At 48.0% G+C, this 18,251-nt stretch overlaps 1 protein-coding gene across 1 annotated transcript; it reads left to right on the top strand.

Annotated features, from left to right (window-relative positions):
- Nucleotides 1-2,809: 2,809 nt before the first annotated feature.
- aff3 (AF4/FMR2 family, member 3) lies at nt 2,810-16,664 on the top strand. The gene is made up of 19 exons (XM_076160570.1): nt 2,810-3,325; nt 4,834-4,875; nt 6,951-7,025; nt 7,171-7,207; nt 7,334-7,391; nt 7,983-8,034; nt 8,327-8,361; nt 8,581-8,761; nt 10,437-12,470; nt 12,611-12,720; nt 12,834-13,020; nt 13,110-13,213; nt 13,412-13,475; nt 13,568-13,704; nt 13,834-13,905; nt 14,015-14,108; nt 14,187-14,236; nt 14,440-14,645; nt 14,760-16,664. Exons 1-19 carry the CDS (start codon nt 3,254-3,256, stop codon nt 14,879-14,881), a joined length of 3,732 nt encoding a protein of 1,243 aa, XP_076016685.1. The 5' UTR covers nt 2,810-3,253; the 3' UTR covers nt 14,882-16,664.
- The last annotated feature ends 1,587 nt before the right edge of the window (nt 16,665-18,251 follow it).

The following is an 18,251-nucleotide window of genomic DNA, read 5'->3' as shown; positions in this document are numbered from 1 at the left end:
ATATTTTATAATAGATACAGTTTACCGAAGAGTCACAGCCACATCGACTCAGATGTTGTTTCAAATATGATCCTTCAAAGTGTGGTATTTGTTATTTATTGCATATTTTTGGTATCACCTTTATTAATGGAGCATTTTGTTCCATCTAGTTTGATTTTCTGTTTTGTATCGCAACACCACTGAATGATGATTGGAGCTTAATGGTCATTTGAGAGGCAATACAGATCCATGAGTTTGTCTTGACTCTCTCTCTCTCTCTGTCATGGTATTGTGTGATATTAAAGCATCATATCCTCATCATATCAATTATGTAATGTCATGTCATGTCTCGCATCATATTGTATGTTATCTCATATTATACGTTAATCACAGACCGTGCAAGACAACAAGCCACTTCCTGTGTCGACAAGTAGAGCTCCACTTCCCAAACAGGCCACAGGGTGTCGCTGTCTACACATTGTATATATTGTAAATGTTTTCATCGCTCACTCGGCTAAACAAGCTCTCAGACACTTCATGAAGAGTTGCATGGATGCTTTCACTTTGAGTGTCATATGGTACATGTGGGTGGCGCACAGCTGGAGCCTACAACTGAACAAACCGAGGGAACAGCACAGTCAGCGAGATGCCAGTTGGCTCACACTAATATCCCTTATCACCTATAAAGCAATGATTGTTCAGCATGTAATCCAGATTTAGATAGAGGCTTAATACTGCATGGACATGGAGATGAAACACATGCTGATACATACCAGTGTACTTGCTCAGGATCTGGAAAACTCTCCTCACTTACATCCGTGTGTGTACAAACAGATCTGGAAATAAGGAGCTGTTCCCTCTCTACCTGCAGGAATCTGGAATACCCGCGGGATCTCCATGGTTACCAAAGCAAGAGACGTAACTTAGGCTCACTTTCTCTTCCAGCACCTGTGTGTGTGTGTGTTGTCAGGAAGGCTGGCTCTGGGGGCCTGCCGTGTCTAAACAGGCAGTGTCGAGGGATACCGTTGTGCCTTTGAGGTCCTGTCGCCATGGGTCTGTTACCATGGGTGCTACTGTGTGGCTGCGGAGACTGGCCCCAGGCATTTCATATGGCTCCACTCTGACTTCTCTACACTTCCGTGCTTTCTTGCTTTCGCAGGAGAAAGAAACTAAACATATTTTCTAAATCTTTGAAACAAACCTCTTCTTTTAGTGCCTAGAGAGTTTTTATCATCTGGATATCACGCAAAGTGTGAATCCAGTCATAATGAAAGAGCAGACGGCCAAATAAATGTGAGTTATTAGTGTACCAGTGTGTCATAATGGGACTTTATGTGCCAGCTGACAGTCTAAGCAGAACTGAAAATGTTCATGTGTGTAATTTATGACAAAGCAACAGCATTGATCACATTAGTACATAAACAAATGACTCTGCCAGTGTCCATACAGTAATGCACTTATGCCCTCAACATATGTTTATAAAGAAACACTCTGTTCCACATTTCCATTAGCATAAAGACAGAATTAGTCTGGATGTTGTCACGAATCTGTCAGAAGCAATTTTGGATTCCTTCCATGTCTCCTGTCTGCCAGAAGATTTCATGTAAATCAGGATGTATTGATTTTTTCATGACCTGCTTTCTTGGGATTGATCATTATACACAAAACTACCAGTGTTGAGAAAAACATTCTTTTCCAATAAACATCCGACAGTGTTTCCTGTATCACAGCGTCTTCAGTCAGGGGTCATTTATCACATTGTTGAAGCCTTTAATGAGCAAACAGATGTGCTTTTCTTTCTACCTAGAAACTGTGAGAGTCTGTTTAATGAGACGAAATACAAGTTAATACGAAACACATGCTGAGATACAGACACAAAATGAGCCCTAACATACAGTAGTTGAAGGAATCAATTGCTGATTTAAAGTCTGATTGAATTAACTGCAAACCAAAGGGTCAAGTCAGGACTCTCATTATGAGTCTTTCCACTTTTCTGATCTGGTTTGTTCTTCTTCACACGCTGTCCTCATTCTCCATCTTTGCAATCCTCTCTAGAGTTTTGCTCTATGGTGTTTTTTTATCCTCTCAACGCCTGGCAGGTGGTTTGAGGTTTCACATTCAGATGAAAGGACATGCAAAGAGGCTAATGGAGCGTAACAAGTATCAGGGACCTCCCCTTCTTTGAAAGTGTACAGTCTCAGGGTGTTACTTAGATTAAAAGCCCATTTATTCATTGTTATTCATCGGTCCGGCCCTTCATATCAATCAATCCCCTGCACCTGCATCTTCATCATCATTTTAAAGCCACACCTTCTCATCCATCTCTTCTTCTTCTCCTCTCAGGCTGCTGCCACAGTCTCAGCCTGGGACTCTGGTCATATTTCACTATGACAGGGCAGAATCCATGCGACCCAGAGCCGCTTCACAGACCAGGGAGCATTATAGAGAATACTAGATGGACCAGAGCAGATATTAGATATATTCATGTATCTCTCTAAAGACTGATGCGGCCAATAGCCACACCTTTACTCACTGGCCCACAAATACATCTGCCTCTAGTTGTTTAATGCTGCTTACACACAACTGCCTGTATTGAAATGGACACAATAAGAACAGTAAATGTCTGTTTCTTAGCTGCTTTAATCAAACTTGTAAATAAATTAAACTATTGTCCATAACTTTAGAACTGGACATTATTGAATGAAACGCTTGTCAGGTTTGTCAATGGGGGGAGGGGCATGACGTATTCGGAGCCTTGGTTCCTCCTTGCTTGTCATATATAGAGTATAAGGTAAGAAAAAGGTGAGTAGGTCATTTCTGGCCCCTATAATTCGTAGTTCCGCCCCTGTGAAATGCGACATCTCCCTGGATTTTAATAGAATTGGGCATCTAAGTAGTAAGACTAAATATAAAAGCCTCACTATAAACCCCCTCCGCTGCCTTTAGGGGAAGTAAGGACGCTGCCATTACATCCGATGAGTCGTGATCCCCCCGCACCGCCGTGTGTGTGTCATCTCTGACGTTCACCGGCCCGCCTACGTCGCCCGCTGTCTCCCTCGGTGACAGCGAGGCTCCTCCACGCACTCAGCCTCACCGGAGGATCTCCACCAGCGAGAGGAGGCGAGACTTGACCGCCACAGCGTCACACGGAGCTAGAGAGGAGAGAGGAGAGAGGAGAGAGGCGCTGCTGGTCCGGAACCGATCCGAGTCCTCCTCCCCTCCACCACGATCACTGGCATGGACCCCGGAGCAGAGCGCTGAGCATCCAGGAAACATGCCGACAGTCCTCGGCGGCAAAGGGAAACTTTCCATCGTGTGTTTTCTGCTCCGATGCGCGCATTCTCAGGTGAGAGGGTGTGTGTGTGCGCGAGTGTGTGTGTATGTGTGTGGATACTTGTTTTGAAATCAGTTATCGCTCTACTTGTGAATGGAAACTGAATATTGTTGTAAGAAAAGTGTTTCTCCCTCCTCCTGCCTTGTTTTGATCCGCCATCGAGACGTTTGATCCTTTTTTAAACCTAAACCAGTCGAAAGTTTAAATCTTTGCTAAGGTGCAGCTTCAAACCAGCATAACTTCAGTAATTGTTGCTAGAATGTAAAGAATGTAACAGGTGGTAAGTAGATGCAGTTGGTTTGCATGCAGCTTGTAGCAGGTGTTATGATGGGTAGTGGTTTGGCCCACAGGGGATTTGATCCATGGGGGTATTGCACCACAGCTGGAGCCTCTGATGCCACTGTGAACTTGTGAAACACATTGCACACACTCATGTTCATTCTAATGGCTCTCTAAGTGGAAACCGGGGAGGCAGGCTGGGCTTTGGCCCTGTTTTTACCCTCAGAGTGGATGTACGGGCCTCATGACTGCCTTATGTTCATCATCATCATCGTCAATATCCTCATCATCCTCATCATCATCACACAGGCCAGTTTTCACACACTCTTGCACACACTGTTCTCCATCTGCAGGCCTGAGAGTCCAGCCACTCAAATGCTGACTGTAGTGACTCATGCCTGGAAGCATGAGACAGTATTTCACACTACACACACATTTGCTACTGTGCATACGTGTGTTGCAATGAAAGGCTGAGGTGTGAAATTAGAACGCACACACACACACACACACACACACACACACACACACACACACACACACACACGCACACGCACACACACACACAAAAGCACACGTAATTGTCTCCAAACAACGTCAAAGCTGGAGGAAATGTCAGTGTTGAAGAGCATTAAGATGCAAACAAGACAAACATGAGACATCAAATGTGTCAGAAGTAGAGTGGAGTGTGGACGGAGGGTGGGAGGGGGGGGGGGGGGGGGGGGGGTGGGGGAGGGACAGAGAGGACTGTGGTGCAGAAAGTGGAAACAGTGGAAACAGAAAGTTGCTTGCAATAGAGTCTGCATCCGTTTAAACATCTGCAGATGTGATTTTTAAGATATGAGTCACCAACCGTCACAATTACACTGTTTGTGCAAGTGTGTGTGTGTGTGTGTCTTGCAAGTGGTTATGAAGCTTACAGTAATGCAGTTCCTATATATAGCTTGTGCATGGTGCTGAAGGTGTCAGATGTCTGATGTCTGTACATGTGTGTGCATGTTTGTAATGAGATATGTCACAGCTAGAATAGAGACATAGGGACTTGTGGATCAAATTGTGTAGGTGCAATGTGTGTTTGGATATCACATGTGTATCACTGAACTGAATGTATTTGAGACACACACACAGGAGACGTGATGTATGGCTGGTGTGTGTACAAACTAAAGAAGCTCTTCGTTCTGACTTTGAAGTGTCACAAAGCTGCCTGTGTTCGTCTCAAACTGGGGGTCTTTCTCTTTGCACAGGTAACAAGAAACCAACACTGCTGTGCCAAAGACATTCTGAGGGTGAGTCGTGATTTAAATGAAACAATTTGTCCTATGTGTTCGTTTGATGGAGTTTCTTGGGACGAAGGTCTGTTTGTGCCGGGAAACAACTTCAGTAGATGGATTGTTTAGAGGAAGAAATGTCAGCAACATCTCACAAACACGGACTCCTCCTCCACGCAGGCTTGTACTCTCGCTGGCCACAGAGGGACGGAGGGGAAGGATGGTGTGGGCAGGGAGGAAGATAGCAATACATTTTGCTCCATCTGGGAGGCCTTGTTGTTGTTGGAGCGGGAGAGGAGTGAGGGATGGTGGTGTGTCCTTGGTGACTGGGGGGTTGGAGGAGGGGGGAGGGGGGGGGGGGGGGGTAAAGAGGAGAGATAATGAAGTGAAAGGCTGAGCAGAGAAAGGAAACACTTGCCCTCCAGGGCTTAGATTGTAGGAAGAGATAGAAGGTAAATGCTTCGAGTCAGATTCACACTGCCAGCCCTTAAGCAGGAAGAATAAAATACGGCCGTCTGACCTACTACCCCCTCACCACACACACACACACACACACACACACACACACACACACACACACACACAAGAGATCAGAGCAGATACTATATCACCTTTTCCACAGTTACACCCATATACACACACCTGGACGACCTTATACTATATAAGAGCTCCAGATCATGCCAGAACAGAACAAAATCTGTCCATTGTCTCAGCGTCCACAGGGTCTGGTTTGTCTGAGTGAGACTGTGGGCAATCTAATCAGCAGAGATTACAATCAGAGCAGGAGCAAAGGCCGCGGCCGCTGCAGAGCTCCGGCCACGCTGCGGCTCTCCTCCTCAGTTTTGTGCATTTGTGACAAAGATGCCACACCGGGGTTTGATCTGGGTATGAACCACACTGGGTCTGTAATCACCCTCTGGGAGAGTAATGACTCCATAATGACAAGTACACACACACACACAAACATGATCACTCTTACTGTCACTCAACTATTCCTCCACCAGGATCTGAAATCATGAATACAGGAATGAGCTGTGGGTATTTTGTCATTTTTGTTTGTAATCATGCTTTGGAGGATATGTGTGTATCCCTTTAACAATGGGATCGGTCAGCCCAGGTGTGGCCCAGGTATGACTGCTGGCCTCAGAGCAGCGTTGTGGAAAGACACACAGCTTAAAGGGGAAATGTTACACAGATACATCATTAAGTTCTTTCCAATGCTTTAATGCCTCGACCCTCCTTTCCCTTGCTGCAGTAATACTGTGCACGCTGAGTGAAAACAGCTTTAGTGTCACATCTCATAGCTGAAGCTGAAGTGTCCACATTCAACTGTCTACAAACCAGTTAACGCGTCCCTCTGGTTCACTGCAGTCCAGTTTTATTTGAAGTCTTAGTTCACTTTAAACACCATCAGTGGTTCACAAAGCCTATATGCTTATCTGCTCTTATAGCTCAGTTACACAAGAGTGAGACTGAATTGTGTGTTTCAAAAGTGGCCACTGTACCCAAACACGTACAGTGAGTGTCTTTATGAGAGAGATGTATGTCAGTGGTGTTGTATTAATTGTTATTGTTAGATGACAGATCCCACTTGAGGTTTTGTCAGGCGTAGCTGCTGTTTCATACCTACAGCTTGTAGCCACAAAGGAAGGTGGCGTCTTGCAGGGTTTTTTATTTCTGTGGTCACTGAGTGCGGTCACAGCCATGTACTATAAAAATATACTGTGCAAAGCATAACAAGGTGGATCAATGACAGGAACGGATACTTAAAACCTCTGAGCGGAGACACAGGCGGCCAACAATCTGTTTGAAACAAAATGATTGCACAGAGAAATTAAAACCTTTGCCAAGTACACATTCCTCCATGCTCCTGCCAGAAATATGATGCATGTCTCTCAGCCCTACACCAAGCAAAAAGCAGATTTACACCCAGACACACTCCCCCTAGTGGGAAGGAACAGTGCTGACAGGTTCTCTGTGGGAGAGTTGAGTTACTCATACAGGAATGACTGAAAATGCCTGGAATGTATACAGAAAGACCATCAGCGACCACAGCCTCTCACATTTGACCTTTGATCCCCTCTGTAACACAGGACATGACTCAGTCCTGGCCGTCCCAGCAAGCCTTAGGGGGTGACCAGGGGCAGCGGATCCTCTACCACCCTAAGGTATGTGTGTGTGTGTGTGTGTGTGTGGCTGTGTTGTTCTTGTGTCTATAGGTGCGCGTTTGTTGTTTATATTAACTTTTAATAATAATAATAATAATAATAATTTAATATTAATCTTATTTTCTGGTCACTATTTTTCTCCCAGGATGCAAAACATCACTCTGTTCAACAACAAAGGCAAAGTATGTATTCACTCACACATAAGAGATACTGATACGCTCAATTCACTCTCAGATTTTGAGTTTGACTCTCTCTCTCTCTCTCTCTCTCTCTCTCTCTCTCTCTCTCTCTCTCTCTCTCTGCGTCAGCTCGGGGGGATGTTCAGCTGCGAATGACCCGCCACCCTCACGTGGCTCCTCACAAATCGTAAGTAGGACATGTGGAAACACGATCCACTGGAGGTCATCAAACTTGAGCCGCGACTCTGGCACACACACACACACACACACACACACAGACACACACACACGGAGGCTATAAAGACACACCGTGCACAGAATTGATGTTTTCATAGCAACTTTGTTAAAATCATCAACATCCCCTCACACAGTCGCAAGGAAATGCATTAAGCCGAGTGAAAGGACGTGCGGACAAACACGGGGTCAGGCCGCACAGCTGATAGATTGAATGGTTTGAGCGATGGAACATAGGTCAGGTCAAAGGTCAGGTTACTTTCTAGAAGTTTGTTATTGGAAACCACCGTGCCCCTTTTGTGTGAACTCTACATCCTCCGCATAATGAGGTACACATGTTCAGTGGCTCCCAGACCGTATTTCTGACGTATGTTATGTAACATCAATTTGATTCCACTTAACGCTGCCAAAATATCAGGAGGCAGATGGTTTGGATTTAACTGCAATGTTTTTAGTAGCGTTAGTCACAAAAAGCTTCTATCTTCACACCACCTATGATCTGTGATCAGTAGCAGAGATGTGTGTAATGCGTGTGTGTTTACAGCATGCTGGCTGATGACTTGAAGCTGAGCAGTGATGAAGACGACTCTCACAGGGTAAGGGGACAGACGAGACGCCGTAAACACATCGTCTTCACCTTCTTATGACTTTCACCATTTCCTCTTTTTAAACGGAAGGTTTGCACAACTTTAGCTGTTCATGCTCTCTGCACACACACACACACACACACACACACACACACACACACACACACACACACACAATACTTTGGCACAACCTGCACCCAGTTGTAATAAGATAATCAGTGATAATAAGATGTGAGTGTATGAAGCTGTTATTGGTCTTGCTGATGTGAATGCTGAGTCGTGGTCTTTTGTGTTCCTGAAGGTTACACGTGAGTCAGCATCCTGGGACGGACACAGGTACAGAATTACATACACACTATTATGTATCATGCTGCAGCTTTCCATGTTTCTGCACGTGTGTGTGTGTGTGTTCATTTGTATTTGGACGTGTCTCGCCTGTCTGTGTCTGAGCGTGCATTTCTGTGTGTGTCTGTGCGTGTGCATGCGTGCCTGCTCTACATATGGCTGTGTACGTATGCTGACCCCTCTCTGGTGTTTGTGTGTGTTGACCGGCAGCCTGTCAGCACAGCATGCACACACACATGGCAGGCGAGTGAGACATTCCAGCTCGGACTCTTCAGGCTCAGACTCCGCTGGCGAGTCGGGCGGCAGTAGCCGGCATTCCCAGAGCTCGAGCCCAGAAGCCCACCCAGATCCCGTGTCTCCCACCAGCACCCGGCCGCTGTACACCAAGGAGGTGCCATTTCTTTTTATCTTCCCCTTCCGTGTTCTCGCTGCGGCTGCTTTGGGTTAATTGTGTGTAGACGCAGGGGATGCCTGTCTGTGGCAGGTGGGGGGAGGGGCAGAGGAATGCGTGTGTGTTGAAAGAGGAGGGGAAGAGGTAGCTTTAGGAATTAGAACCCGAGTGTCATGTCAACAGGGTCTTAAAGAGGAAAGCCCTCGGGGGGGCAGAGGTCGTGGAGATTCCAGCTCATGATGACATTTCATCTTCAATTAGCATAACCTTTTCTTTCAGCGCACTAGAGACCGGGAGCTACACTGAGTGTGAGGGGAGCAGTGTCAGGTAAACAGCGTGTAAACAGCGTTTGTGCGTGAGTCTGTGTGTGTGTGTGTGTGTGTGTGTGTGTAGGCTGGACAGTTTGGGAACGACGACGACGACGACGGCCGCCACATCTTCAGAGGTGTGGGACGTTGTGGAGATCAGTGGCCGGGGGGAACGGGTTTGAGACGTTTTGCTACGTGGGGAATGAAGGTGGAGAAGCAGGCTCCTCTTTTATGAATGGAGGTCCCTGTGTGACATAGCTGACTGTATTACTAAACATTCACTACATTGGGCCCCTACATACGTCGATCTGCAGGGAGGGGAGTGTGTGTGTGTGTGTGTGTGTGTGTGTGTGTGTGTGCGTGTGTGTGTGTGTGTGTGTCGGGGGGGAGGGGGGTGTCTACCACCATGTGTTTTTCATTTCTGCTGAGTGTCTCCCAGAGAAGAGATGGGGGATGGAGTTTTAGCAGCAGCGACTCCAAAGTTCCAGGTAGGGAGAAGGAAGGAGAGAAAGAAGGAGGGACAGAAAAGAGGGTGGGAGGGGAGCTGAGACGGCACAAGAGATGTAGTGTCTTCTCTGGAAAGAGGGTGAGGGACGTGGGGAGGGTGGGAGAAAGGGGAGGGGGGGGGGGGGTCACTGTTTGACTTGAGGAGTAGAGGTTTAATTTAGCTCCGGTCAGCTACGAGAGAAAAAGTGTGTGTGTGTGTGTGTGTGTGTGTGAGAGAGAGAGAGAGAGCGAGAGAGAGAAGGAGCAGGACAGAAGTTTGCTCTCCAGCCGTGAGTATCCTGTTCCTTTTTTACTGAAGTTAAAACCTCTTTTCCTTTCGTTATGGTTACGTAGCCGGTCGGTAAGCAAACAGTGAGTGAGTCATGCATGTGTGTGTGAGCGGACGAGACGAAGCTGCTGCTGCTGCTGCTGGAATGGGGACTCAGTCCAGGCATTAGTCACAACCAATATCTGTCATTTCAGAACAGTCATGGATGTGTTTGTGATGTGAGGTGTGTGTGTGTGTGTGTGTGTGTTTCATACGATCCCTGTTGTGGATTTGTTTGATTGTTGAAGTGTTTTGGTATGTGTGTGTTATGCACGGAATGTGCCGTTCTTAGGACCATAAAATGTGACATCCTCTCCTGCATTCCTCATCCAGCATACTACTTTTGCCCCCACTAGAATGTGTGTGTGTGCTGGTGAATGTGTGTGTGAGTGTGCGTGTGCGTGTGAGTGTGTGTGTGTGTGTGTGTGTGTGTGTGTGTGTTAGGCTACCACTAGTGTACATCTATCCTGCTATCCTGTCAGTATTTCTTCTTGATGTTGATTGGTAGCAGCAGCATAATTGCCTTATTGGTGTTTTTCTGTTCCCTTCCTAGACTGAACACCCGTCTGCTGCCCAGTGGCAGTTGGATAAGTGGCTGAAGAAGTCCCGGAAAAAATCTGACGGCACTGAACAAGATCCAACCCGGATCATTCCAGGACACCTGGTCTCCCCGCGTACCCACAAAGCCCCGTCTCCGGCTCGCTCCTGGGACAGCAACCAGGAATACAGCCCGAGCCAAAGCCCTATTCCCAGCCCGCAGTTCGATTACAGCCGCAGCAGCCCGGTGCACAGTCCTGGGTACAGCCTCTGCCCCAGTCCAAGCCCCTTCCCCAGCACCTGTCCAAGTCCCAGCCCCAGCCCCAGGACCAGTCCCATCCCCAGCCCGGTTCCCAGTGTTTGCCCCAGCCCGTGTGGCAGCCGGGTCGTCAGCCGCAGCCCCAGCCCCGTACCTAGGGAGCCCCCAAGGAGCCCCAGTCCCAGTCTTCCTCCTGCAAGGGTGTGTCACTACCCCCAGGTTCACAGCCCCCAGGACCTGAACCCAGCACGGCCCGGCCAAACACGCAGCCCCCACCGGACGCAGACCAGGCCGCGGGTCGCTTCACTGCCAAAGACTGATATCAAGAGCAAGCCCAGGAATACTCCCTGTCCCCAGCCCCCTCATCAGCACCGGCCCAAAACCCGACCCACACAGGACCAAGACCCGAGCCAAAGCAAACCCAGCGTCAAAGACAAGGCTTCTTCTCTTCCAAACTCCAACCAGTGTCACAACTACAAATCTAGACCCAAACTACTCGCTGCAGCTCCCAAAGCCAAACACGCATCGAAGTCAGAGCAGGTTCAGGGTAGCAGACCGGGTCGCAGCTCCAACCAGAATCCCAGACCCACGTTTCAGCCCAGCTCACAGAGCAGCCCCACCAGAGCAAAGCACTTAGTTCACACGACTCGTGACGCTTCTCATTCTCAATCTACCTCTAAAGCTGCTGTTGCTACTTCAGGGTCCAACTCCAGACCCAGGCCCGGTCTAAAACCTGGAGACAAGTCTTGGGAGGCCCCAGGCGCACCTCCTGCTCAGGTCAGTCACACAAAAGCACCGCAGAGGAAACCTCGATCCAAGGAACGGGAGGCGGACCGCAGAGACGCTCACTCCACCCAAGCAGAGGCGAGGAAACAAGACAAGAAAGAGGACAGACAGGGGGACAAACAAGTGGAGAGACACAAGAGGAAGGAAGACAGGAGACTGGCGGAGGAGCAGCTGCTGAGACGTCCCTGGATCCAAAGCTCAGACGAAGAGGAGGAAGAGGAAGGGCAGAGGCAGAGGCGGAAAGAGGAGAGAGCCAGAGAGGAGAAAAGGAGGAGGAGGGAGCAGGAGCGACGTGGAGGCGAATGGCAGGAAGTCCAGGCCAAGCAGCGAGCGCATGCCGACCCCGAGAGACGCCACCTTCAGGAAGACCCGCACCGGCAACCCAGAGCCAGAAAGAAGGGAGGGAGAAGTGAGGAAGAGAGAGAACCACGGCGAGATCCCTCGCCATCGCCGTCGCTCTCCCAATCTCCCCACAGCCCGTCCTCCTCCGCCTCTTCCTCCTCCTCTTCCTCCTCTTCCGCCACCGCCGCCTCCTCGTCTGCTTCGGGTTCAGATTCGGAATCGGAATATCGAGCCAGGATCGCCAAAGTTCCGGCGGACTCTACCTCGCACAGGGTCGTCCCAAAGAGAGGTCAGCAGGTCCCGGGCAGACCAGACGACCTCAGGGCCAAGGCGGCGCCCCCCAGAGCGGCGCCCCCTGCAGGTAAACCCAGCGAGGAGCGGCCCAGCGAGAGGAAGCAGAAACTCTACACCTTGGTGCCGTTCGGACGCAGCGAGCAGGCGACCAGCTACTCCCAACGAGGCCTCAGGAACCTGGTGGTGCAGTTCGACCTCTGCCTCCTCAAACGGGTCCCGGACAGCACGACAGGCGGGACCCCTTGCAAACAACCCTCCTCCTCTTCATCTTCCTCTTTACCTGCCAAGGACAAGAACAAGCAGAAGGAGGCCATGAAACAACGGCAAGTCCCCGAGGCGGCGAATAAGGACGGCAAAAGGAAACGCAAGGTAGCAGATATCCACACACACACACACACACACACACACACCTTTCACGTGTGATGTCATAAAAATGGAGGCCGTTTTAGTTTTAGTTTTTTTAAATGCTTTAAATGTGTGTGTGTGTGTGTGTGTGTGTGTGTGACCAGTTGGAGAACGGCGTGTCGCACGGGGAATCAAAGAGGAATGCCGTTTATGCAAATGAGCCGCCAGACCGCCCAGAGTCGTCGTCTCACACCGCCGAGCCCTCGCACAACGGGTGAGACTGTCACGCATGACATCATCCTCTCACATACTGACAACATGTACAAGGGAACTACATCATGTTTCCTCTACGTGTACTGTGTGTGATGCGTGTGTGTGTGTTTGCAGGTACTTAGAGGAATACTTGGACAGTAAGAGGCCGTTGTCTCCTCTGTCTCCTCTGTCTCCTCTGTCTCCGCCGTCTCCTCTGTCCGACGGCCCCAAGCCCACCGAGCCGTCCAAAGCCAAACACCCCGAGCAGCATTACACACACAATCACAAGAGCAGAGACAAGAACGGCGATCCGGCCGTGAAGGTACGACAACAAATCAAACAACAACAAATCTCTCCTTAGTGCAACTTCAACGCTTGCTAGGTTTTCACTTTTTCTTCTCTCTCCCTCAGCCTAAGATGGAGGTGGAATGCGTGGGAGTTTCAAGACAGCCTCATGCTGCGTCTGAGTCCTGGGGCCAGGCGGGACACAGAGGGACGCTGCCCGGCCATGAAGCGTAAGCACAAACATTCCTGCCTCGTCCACAACATTGCGTCACGGCAAACAAAACGCTAGCCGCTCGTTTTGCACACTCACGCTCACTCCGGCCACACGGGTATTCAATCTGTCTCACTGATTCCTTAAAGCAGCTCTGGCGTCTCTCTCTCTCTCCCTCCCCTGTCTCTCTCTCTCTCTCCTGTCTCTCTCTCTTTAGACCGCACCACGCCGAGTACTACCTGCACGAGGCCAAGAGGATGAAGCACCGCGCCGACGCAATGGTGAGTCGTGAGTTGCGGCGAATGAAGGAAATGTTTAGTCCATCCGCTGCGTTTCTACCACTCGTCACTCGCTCGTCGTCTGCTTCTTCAAGGTGGACAAACTGGGGAAAGCTGTGAATTACGTGGACGCCGCTCTCTCCTTCATGGAATGTGGGAAAGCCATGGAGGAAGGGCCGCTGGAGGCAAAGTCTCCCTACACCATGTACTCTGAGACGGTAGAGCTGATTAGGTGAGTTTACACATGCGGGCGTAAACAGAACGTGGGACAAACACACACACACACAAACACACACACACATTGCAGATATTGCAGATAATTAAAGTGCAGCTCCAGTGGTAATAAGCTCTGTGTCTTCAGGTACGCGATGAGGCTGAAGAGCCACGCCGGCCCCGGGGCCAGACAGGAAGACAAACAGCTGGCGGTTCTGTGGTACGGATGTCATCTCCTCTGTTTACACCACATCTATCACACAGCTCACGGTCCTGCGGTTCGGAGGCTGATTTGTGGTTCTCTTTGAATTGCGCTTGTGTATCCACAGTTTCCGATGTCTGGCCCTCCTTTACTGGCAGATGTTTCGCTTGAAGAAGGATCACGCGCTGAAATACTCCAAAGTTCTTATGGACTATTTCAAGGTAGAGGCTTAGATTTGTTTTTGTTTGTCTCGGAGCTTTGGCTGGTTTTTAATCTGGGTTGTGATGTTTTTTTTCCAGAGTTCTCCCAAAGTGCCTACAACTCCTCCCTCCTGGAACGACTCTGGGAAGTAGGTGTATGATGACCTCACATGCTGTCACCTCACATTGTTGTCTGCCTTTAAGTCTGATTAGTTCAATGCATTTGGAAACGCCTTGCACCAGGATTGAACCAACAACCCTCCCTCTGCTGTGTGTGTGTGTGTGTGTGTGTGTGTGTGTGTGTGTGTGTGTGTGTGTGTGTGTGTGTGTGTGTGTGTGTTTCCACCCTCAGAGGCACCGGCGGACCCCCCTGTGCTCCCTCGTTAAATGGCAAATCCCATGGCAGGGGCTCTCATGGGGGAAACGCCTCCCCGTCTCACATCAGCATTCCCCACCGCATCCACCAGATGGCAGCAAACCACCTGAACATCACCAACAGCGTCCTGTACAGCTACGAGTACTGGGAGGTGGCAGACAGCCTGGCAAAGGAGAACAAAGGTGACGGACTGATCCAGTGTCTGTAGTTGAAATCCTTCCGTGGCAATATTTTGAATTTGTTGTTTCACATGAAAATATAACGCATGCATGTGTCGTCTCTCTTCTTCTCTGCAGAATTCTTCAACTACTTGAATACTTTATCAGGACCGTTGACACTTCACAGTAGCATTGCTCATGCGGTGCAGTACACCAGGCAGGCTCTTCAGTGGATACGTATAAGTGCCAACCTGAACTAAGAACACAAAGGATTCTCCACACCTGCACCTCCCGGCCTGCTGGATCCCTGCAGGCTTCACTTCCTGGACGCAGCTGATTGCACTAAAGCCTGCTGAGCTGTGAGATGCAGACGGACGAGCCTGTTTCAGTCTTACGCCTGTCGGAGTCTTAAAAAGGACGCCGGGGTGATCGGTTTACTTTGTGCTAAATCTTCTGAAACTCATCTTCCTGTATGGTTGTTCATCAAAGGACCTGAACACTTTGTGGATTACACACACACACACGCAGCTCCTTTTTTGGATTAATCTGGAGACTTGTGTGCACTCCGGATTTTGTAACTCTTAATTTTTTGCCAAATGAACAATAATGATAACAGGACACACTCACATGTGATTGTGTGCGGGACTGTGTTTGTGAAGACAATCTTTTGGAATCAATCATGAATCAATGGACAAAGTCCTTTGGGCCAAACAGTAAAAAAAAAAAGTGCTGATGAGGTTTTCTGTACTTGTTAAATATCTGTGATATATTTTTAGATGTTTTTTACTGTGCAATATTTGGAGGATGAACTCTTTTTAGAAACAAAGAAGAAAGCACAATAACAAAGTGTGTTGGTGTGTTTGGTCGCCACAGTCTTTTCTATGCAGCCTTTATTTTGGCCCAAGTTTTCATTGTGGGGTTATATAATTATTTGTATTAATAATGAAGCTGTTGAAGTCACGCAGATGCCTCTTTGTTAAATTGCTCCCTTTGGTCTAGTTTGTAAATGTCCTTTTTGAATTTGCATCATTAGGGGTTTAGACCCCATGGCCCACAGACGCAGGAACAGGTTCCTCCCAGAGTGAAGGTGGAATTTGTTGTAGCATGCGGCAAACATGTACGATACACTTCCATCCATCCTGTCATGGTGGGATGGAACCTATACCAGGGTCATGTGAGAGTCAGGGTACCTACACACACACACACGCACACACACACACACACGCACACACACACACACACACACACACACACACACACACACACACACACACACACACACACACACACACACACACACACACACACAGACAAATACATTAACGCTGACCTGCACACTTTCATGCAAACTGTGTCCACTTGCACCTGAAGGACACCCACACAGAACACAGAAATTTGATTGTGTTAGCAGTTGGAAGAAACCTTGGAAGAGGCAATTCAAAGAAAGATCCCCTCTCCTTGAAGAAACAGAGATGCAACAGATGTAGTTAAAGAACAAGGAAGCTGACGTGCAAGTTGGGTGAAGTGGAACGTCTAAATTGCTTGTAGGTGTGAGGGTGAATGAGTTTGTTGGTCTCTGTTTTGTTTACATCGTGATAGACTGGCGTCCAGCTCGAACTACACCCAATCAATACAGGGATAGGCTCCAGCACACCACATCGCTGCACTAGGGGAGTGTCTGTAGATTGAAAGAATGGTTTGAACAATGGGATCTGAAGAACAACAAGTCAGACCCACCGGTGCCCCACAACACTGCATCACTATCAAATCACCTTGATGCATCCGTCTATCCTCTGGTGACCAAAGCTAAATGACTGTACTAAACAAATAAAGACGTGACATTAACTGTTACGCTCGGTTGCAGGACGTTGATAACAAATGGGAATTCAGCAGATGGAGAGAAGCAATCTTCCGGTATAATTGGATGTGGTTTTGGACTTTTATCATCTTCCATTATACAGGCGACAGATTGCAGATCCATAGAATTCTAACACCCCTGTGGCCATTATGAGAGGCAGTGTCACGTTTTGATAGCAGGCCGTTTGAAGAGAGAGGAGCTTGCAGAGATAAAAAATGATAGCAGGATAAAATGTTCCTTTTAAAATTTTGTGATTTTCCTATTTCTCTGTGCATTTTTAAAAAAATGACAGGAACATGTTTTGTTCCGTCTGCATTGTGTATTGTGGGAAAGAAAGGTCAGCTAAGTTCTCTCTCTCTCACTCACACACTCTGTCTGTGTGTGAGTCAGACCAAGCTCTGTAGCTCCCTCCCTCCCTCTCTCTCCCTCCTTCCCTCTCTTTCTCTCTCACACACACACACTCACATGCACACACGCACACACCACTCTTTACTATCCGTCACAACAATCAGTTCCTGCTGCACAGACACAAAATCCGCTAATGAAACTTCAGCATCTCGTGTCTGTTACCATAGCAACAGGGAACAGCCAATAAGGGGTGTTTTCCAGGGCAAGACAGGCCTTGGGTCAATAGTAACTATCACAGTAGACTAAGACTAATCCAGTTCCAGACCATTGGTATCAAAATTCCTTGACCTATGACCTATATCAGTCCGACTCAATCTGGCTCTTCTGTCTGTTACATCTTGAAATCTTGATATTTGTATTTGTTGTTGGTGTCTTATTCGGCTGCTTTGTTGTTGGTTGAGCAAAGCTGCAGTGAAAGAAGCACAGCTGTGTCATCTTGTTGTGTTTTGCGTGACACTTCACGGGGTTTAAATCTCAGTATTGTGGTGTCAGACCGGGACAACGTGTTCACAGCTTTAAAAGTGCTGGGACGGTGATGCGCGCACTCGTGTCTCTGCGTCACAGCAGCCAGTGCATGAGCCGGGGCGTCTGAGGACAACTGCTGTCCTGAGAGCCAGACACACACGCCTACACACAAACAACAACACGACAACGGAGCAATCATGTTAATATCTTCAAACTAAGTGAATTCATCCCCAATGGCGTAGAAATATAACAAATAATGTGAATCAAAACTAAACCGAGTCGTCAAGAGCTACAGTTTCCAGCTAAATCAGTTCAGCTGACCTGAATCCAGGTGACCGCATGGGGGCGACATTGCACCGCAACCTTATGCACAGCCAAGACAAGAGGGAGGGGGTGGAGTTGAGGACTGTGTGTGTCAAGCTGGACAAAGCAATACGACACCGAAAACAGGAAGCAACGTGATTTCGTTTTTTAAATTTGAAGCATCGAATTATTATAAAACAACGATCTTACCAGACGTCAGGAAGTTACAGTTACTTTTAAAAATACAATAGCTAGAGGACAATCTTGGAAATTATGTTATACTTACTGAAGGGAGGAAAAAACAAGACACAAACCAAAAACAAGAGAACGAAAACAATGAAGAGAGCAAGGTTGTGATTTACGTGTGAATTAAAGCAAAGGGATAACAAACAGAGCAACAGCAACCAAAAACAATATTTAGAATGCAATAGCTGTGAAATACATCAAATATTAATATTGCCCAACCTTTCATTTGAGCTTAAATTGCACGTTGTGTGTTTAGCACATTTAACATTTAACGGCCCGGCCAAGAGCAAGTTCAAAGAAGTTGCAGTTCGTTACAATCATTTTATTTTGAAACTTTGCCGGAAATCTAG

The sequence above is a fragment of the Genypterus blacodes genome, unplaced genomic scaffold (assembly GCF_046128005.1).
Source record: "Genypterus blacodes isolate CSIRO-AG114 ecotype Tasmania unplaced genomic scaffold, CSIRO-AGI_Gbla_v1 ptg000106l_1, whole genome shotgun sequence".
Lineage (NCBI taxonomy): Eukaryota > Metazoa > Chordata > Actinopteri > Ophidiiformes > Ophidiidae > Genypterus > Genypterus blacodes.
This window is presented reverse-complemented; position numbering and strand designations above follow the sequence as displayed.

Excerpts from the sequence above, each read along its gene's own strand:
- aff3 (XM_076160570.1), top strand. The coding sequence starts at position 3,254 with ATGCCGACAGTCCTCGGCGGCAAAGGGAAACTTTCCATCGTGTGTTTT. Across the intron at positions 4,876-6,950 it reads GTGCCAAAGACATTCTGAGG|GACATGACTCAGTCCTGGCC; the intron begins GTGAGTCGTGAT and ends TCTGTAACACAG. Across the intron at positions 13,906-14,014 it reads AAACAGCTGGCGGTTCTGTG|TTTCCGATGTCTGGCCCTCC; the intron begins GTACGGATGTCA and ends GTGTATCCACAG.